This window comes from Notolepis coatsorum (assembly GCF_963971535.1).
Source record: "Notolepis coatsorum genome assembly, chromosome: 10".
In the NCBI taxonomy this organism is placed as follows: Eukaryota; Metazoa; Chordata; class Actinopteri; order Aulopiformes; family Paralepididae; genus Notolepis; species Notolepis coatsorum.
In genome coordinates this window covers 120,303,853-120,309,852 of record NC_140174.1, presented here as the reverse complement: position 1 = coordinate 120,309,852, position 6,000 = coordinate 120,303,853, and the positions used below count along the sequence as shown (strand labels likewise).

The following is a 6,000-nucleotide window of genomic DNA, read 5'->3' as shown; positions in this document are numbered from 1 at the left end:
AATATTCGTCAGGCTCGACGGAGCTGGCGTGCAGATGCGTCGTGGTGGTGGAACCGTTCTGGTACCTCCTCTCTCGTTTTAGACGGAACTTTCAAAAACCGCTGCACACTCTCACCATTCTGACCACTGCACTTCCGCGTTATACGGAGCTCGTGAGGGCTGAGGGGGATACAATGTTGTGTTTAGAGCCTTGGTGTAAGTGGTTGTAGCGTTGTAGCTACCTAAACAGAATTTCACTGCCACACGACAGCCGGTTAATTCATTGTATCCAGCGCTCGTTGTTATTTTATCCCCACCAGAGCCCTTTAATTAGCTCGTGATACCGGAAGTGTTGCTGCGGTGGTCTATATCCGAAGCAAAACAACAGAAGCAGCACTCTCAATTTATTTTGTCTGTGCTTAGGTTTTATTTAAATTTGTATTAGGTTTGTATAGGGTGGTGATGTTAGGGTTGGTGTTTGTTGGTTTTTCTTTATTGTTTTATTTTCTTTGCCGGGTTCTTGCATTATTCGCTCCAGTTGCGGGGTTGTACAGTAGGTGGCGGTATGCGCCTTTCTGTAGTTGCGACCCGCCATTAACTCCAAAGAAGAAGAATAATAATAATAATAATAATAATAATAATTGTGTATTGTTTTTTTTTAATCTTGTAGTTGTAAAGTCTTTTAAACGCTTTTTGTAAAGGTTTTTGATACAGTACAAAATAAAGTACTTTAAAAATTAAAATTAAAATCTCCCACGAGCTCGTGATACCGGAAGTGTTGCGGTGGTCTCTAATCTCTATCCGCAGCAAAACAACAGAAGCAGCACCCTCTCTCGCTCGCTCGCTCTCTCTCTCTGACAGAAGCGCCTGCGCCTGTCATACTACACACCTGGGATTCTGCACCGGTAAAAAAAACACCGAATAATAAGGTACTTGCTTTGTAAGTCTCATGAATTAAAAACGGTATATATGTGATTTGCTTGCTGTTAGGGGGCAGGATGCAGACGGCATAACTAGCCGTGTAGCGTTAGTTCAATATTATGATGATGAGTAGTGACTGAGGAAGAGGACAGCAGCACTGTAGCTACCAGCTCAGCTAACGTTGCATGTGTTGTTTTTAGTCGAGACGACATTCGTGAATATCTGAACTGTACGTTTCAAGTGTTGTTGTATTTGTCACACATAAGGTACATTACTGTGGAATCCTTGGTTCTGTATGAGAGCCCCTTGAGATTGTGCTTCACACAGTAACAAGAATAAAGACCAAACACTGTACAAAATATACAAAATAAACTACAAATGCAACCAACAAAATGCAAACGTTTTACTTCTGAATGACATTGACACGGACAATTTCCCCTTTGTCTGTCTCTGTCTGTCTCTGTCTGTCTTTGTCTGTCTTTATCTGTCTCTGCCTGTCCTTGTCTGTCGTTATCTGTCTCTGCCTGTCCTTGTCTGTCTTTATCTGTCTCTGCCTGTCTCTGCCTGTCTTTATCTGTCTCTGCCTGTCCTTGTCTGTCTTTATCTGTCTCTGCCTGTCCTTGTCTGTCTTTATCTGTCTCTGCCTGTCTTTATCTGTCTGCCTGTCCTTGTCTGTCTTTATCTGTCTCTGCCTGTCTTTATCTGTCTGCCTGTCCTTGTCTGTCTTTATCTGTCTCTGCCTGTCTCTGCCTGTCTTTATCTGTCTCTGCCTGTCCTTGTCTGTCTTTATCTGTCTCTGCCTGTCTTTATCTGTCTCTGCCTGTCCTTGTCTGTCTTTATCTGTCTCTGCCTGTCCTTGTCTGTCTCTGCCTGTCCTTGTCTGTCTTTATCTGTCTCTGCCTGTCCTTGTCTGTCTTTATCTGTCTCTGCCTGTCCTTGTCTGTCTCTGCCTGTCTTTATCTGTCTCTGCCTGTCCTTGTCTGTCTCTGCCTGTCTTTATCTGTCTCTGCCTGTCCTTGTCTGTCTTTATCTGTCTCTGCCTGTCCTTGTCTGTCTTTATCTGTCTCTGCCTGTCTTTATCTGTCTGCCTGTCCTTGTCTGTCTTTATCTGTCTCTGCCTGTCTTTATCCGTCTCTGCCTGTCCTTGTCTGTCTTTATCTGTCTCTGCCTGTCTCTGCCTGTCCTTGTCTGCCTGTAGACGGTGAGACTCATAAAGCTGCCCCAGGCCAGGATGGACAGTATGCTGATCGATGATGATGAAGATGACTGTCCTGATTTGGTCCCCATTGAGAGCAAGCCCTTCTCACCCGCTGAGCAGATACCTGTCACCATCATCACTGGCTACCTGGGTAGGGGACTGACTTCCGCTCACGTCTTCATCTTGAACATTTACTTTATTGTCATTTGTCGATTTTACTTTATTGCCTAGGGAGGGGAACTAGTTGGGGGGGGGGGGGGGGGCTTGAGTCTCGTCATAACGATGCAACCATTTATAGCAGCAAGCGCTTATTACGGGTTGTATTAATAGGCGGTACAGGCTCTAGCGCTCAAGATGCCCTCAGTCGCTGCAAATCCACGTAAGCCCTGCAAACGGATTTGGCTGAGAGCGCCAATAATAATCCCCTCTGTAGGGACATCCTGAGCAGAGCCAAGGAAACTACAAGAGGAGGAAGGGTCATCACGTCGCTGTGTAGCGCATGGTAGAAACGTTCAGTTTCGGCCGACGTCGAGTTGAATGGGATCAGCAGCCTCCTCGTTTATTATTTTTTTTGGCGTTTTATCGCTTTATTTCTACTGGGCAGTCCAGTAGAGAGGGACAGAGGAGGAATGGGAGACAGAGTGGGGGGAAGACATTCGGCAAATAACGACGGGTTCGGGAGTCGAACCCTGGTCGGCCGTGTCGCGGCTGAGCGCGCTATGTGGTTCGCCACTGGGGCGCCCAGCCTCCTCGTTTATGATGTTTAAAACAGGTCGTTACCTCGGATGTCAGGATCACCTGCAATTTGTTAACTAGCTAAAACGTTTGATATCGGTTGATGTATATTTCCTCAGATAGCTGCTATATTCGAGCTCGAGCTATATTCAAGATGGAGCTTTCTCCGTAGCTGCCCCCAGGCTGTGGAACTCTCTCTCCCCCTCCATCCATGGCTCGGACACCAACATCAACATCTTCAAAACACACCTAAAAACACACCTGTTCACACTTGACTTCGCGCAACACGGCCCTGCTCCTAAGTAGCCCACCCCCTTCCCCCCTGACTCTTTTCTTTTAAACTACCGATCCTGTTGTTTTTGTTTTTGTTAATTTTTCTGTTACTGTTCGTCCAATTGGACAGCACCTTGCTTCCTTTTATAATTTTTTTAATTAAATTTTTTTCCTGTTACTACATATATATTCATATTTTTTATTCATACTCTTTTATATAGCTTCTCTCTCATTGTAAAGTGTCATTGAGTCTGAGAAAGGCGCGTCTCTATAAATCCAATTTATTATTATTACATTTACATTTTGTCATTTAGCTGACGCTTTTATCCAAAGCGACTTACAAGTTCTGTACGACATTTCCTTGGCCAAATAATAATAATAATAATAATATTTTTTACATTTTAATACAGGCTTCAATAGAACTGGCACCAGAAGTCTGGCACCAAGCAGAGCATTAGAAGAACGCTGTTGTTAATCTAATCTGACGACCCTTCCTTCTTTTTATAGTTACCTTGAGCTCCTTAGTGAGCATGTCCTCAGATGATGCAACACTGACAACTGAGACCTGGAGCCAGCGTGGCGTGTGAGAGAGAGAGCGCGCGTCTCGATGATAAAATAGAATGATGCAGGTGGAGGCGGGGGGCGGAGACGTTATTTATGACATGACGTGGTATGCGAGCAGCGGCAGAATGCAGCCGCGCACTGAAAAGAGGGGGAGAGGCAGGGAAGCTTAAAGGAACACGCCACATTTTTGAGGAAATGTAGCTTATCGTCTTCTCCAGAGAGAGACAAGATGATGGATACCGGGCGTCCTTGTGCCTCGCACACCCACGCTGCCGTCCCAGGTTCGCCTCCCACTCCCGGGGGATCATTTGTCGCATGTCTTCCCCACCTCTTCTCCCGTTCACCCTCTCCTCCTCTGTCGGTCATGTCTGACCATGAAAAACGCTGGAAAACGTGAGAAATAAATATATAAAAAAAAAAAGAAGATGGATACCAGTTTCCTCTCTGTGCATTCAGTGAATTTTGGGAAATTAGCTTACCGTCTTCTCCAGAGAGAGACAAGAAGATAGATACCAGTTTCTTCTCTGTGCGTTCAGTAGAAAAAAGCTATCTGGCTGCACGTTAGCCTAGCTTAGCACAATGAATGGAAGCGGACATGGCCGGTTAGCCTATTATAGGCATTGTCCAACTAACGCCTCTCCCCCGAAAGCAAAGTATTTAATTTCACAACAGCCCCAATAGCTTGATATCACTAGAAAACAACAAACATACAAACAAAAAAAGATTTTGTAAATTGAGATAAAGTGACAATTCAGTACGGTTAAAAATGGTTAGTACTCCTACCTGAGCTCAGACTACCTGAGCTCTGACTACCTGAGCTCTGACTACCTGAGCTCTGACTACCTGAGCTCTGGCTACCTGAGCTCAGACTACCTGAGCTCTGACTACCTGAGCTCTGGCTACCTGAGCTCAGACTACCTGAGCTCTGACTACCTGAGCTCTGACTACCTGAGCTCTGGCTACCTGAGCTCTGGCTACCTGAGCTCTGACTACCTGAGCTCTGACTACCTGAGCTCTGGCTACCTGAGCTCAGACTACCTGAGCTCTGACTACCTGAGCTCTGGCTACCTGAGCTCGGACTACCTGAGCTCTGACTACCTGAGCTCTGACTACCTGAGCTCTGACTACCTGAGCTCTGGCTACCTGAGCTCAGACTACCTGAGCTCTGACTACCTGAGCTCTGACTACCTGAGCTCAGACTACCTGAGCTCTGACTACCTGAGCTCTGACTACCTGAGCTCTGACTACCTGAGCTCAGACTACCTGAGCTCTGACTACCTGAGCTCGGACTACCTGAGCTCGGACTACCTGAGCTCTGACTACCTGAGCTCTGACTACCTGAGCTCTGACTACCTGAGCTCTGACTACTCTGACTATCTAGTTCCTCTCCTTAGGATCAATGAAAATCTGTTCACTTTAACAGTCTTGTTTGATTTGATTGCTTTTTTGATAAGAATAACATCTAATGTTGTAAGAGTTGATGTACTGTATTCTACCTAGTTTGGACCCAATTTTCTTACAGCTCAAACATGTGTGTTTATAATTCAGGAGCTGGAAAGACAACGCTATTGAACTACATCTTAACAGAGCAACACAATAAGCGAATTGCTGTCATCCTCAATGAATTTGGAGAAGGTAAGTCCAGTCACCAGTGTTATTCCTCGGGGGAATGAAATCATTGGTGGGTGTTGTACTTTTCTTATGGTTAAAGTGGCTGTAAGTGGTATTTTTTTGTAAAAATAAGTGTTAAATAGCTCAACAGCCATCACTGATATATATATATATACACTAAGGCTGTCAAATATATCGCGTTAATATCGCGTTAACTCCCGATTCTATTAATGCCACTAATTTTTTTAACTCAAGATTAACTAAAAAAAAAAAAAAAAAAAAAATGTTTTTTTTTTTTACTAGACTTCACTCAGGTGTATTATTGATGCTCTCATTGATACTATGTTTGTTTCTGAAGTGTGTGTGTGTGTGTGTGTGTGTGTGTGAGATATAGAGAGAGAGGGGGGTGAGAGAGATGAGGAAGGGGCAAAAGAGAAAAAGAGCTGGGAGAGCAAGCATTTGTTGACTCGCATGTTGATAAGAGTATTAAAACTTGGAACTTGAAAAAGATCTGTTTAAGGTTAAAAAAAAAAAAAAAAAAAGAAAAAATGCGATTAATTTGCGATTAATCGCGAGTTAACTATGGACAATCATGCGATTAATCGAGTTAAATATTTTAATCGTTTGACAGCACTAATATATATATATAGGCGGCTGGGTGGCGCAGCGGATATTGCGGGACATTGCGCTCGTCACCAACGCAAGAGACACCGGGTTCG

General features: G+C 44.4%; 1 protein-coding gene across 1 annotated transcript in view; it reads left to right on the top strand.

The window, feature by feature from the left end:
* Nucleotides 1–787: 787 nt before the first annotated feature.
* The window catches only part of cbwd (COBW domain containing), an 88,859-nt gene continuing 83,646 nt past the window's right edge, over nt 788–6,000 (top strand). Inside the window, exons 1-3 of the mRNA XM_084322361.1 lie at nt 788–908; nt 2,099–2,249; nt 5,219–5,305. Of these exons, the coding sequence (XP_084178487.1) occupies nt 2,132–2,249; nt 5,219–5,305 (205 nt within the window). The 5' untranslated portion in view covers nt 788–908; nt 2,099–2,131. The remainder of the gene's footprint in view (nt 909–2,098; nt 2,250–5,218; nt 5,306–6,000) is intronic.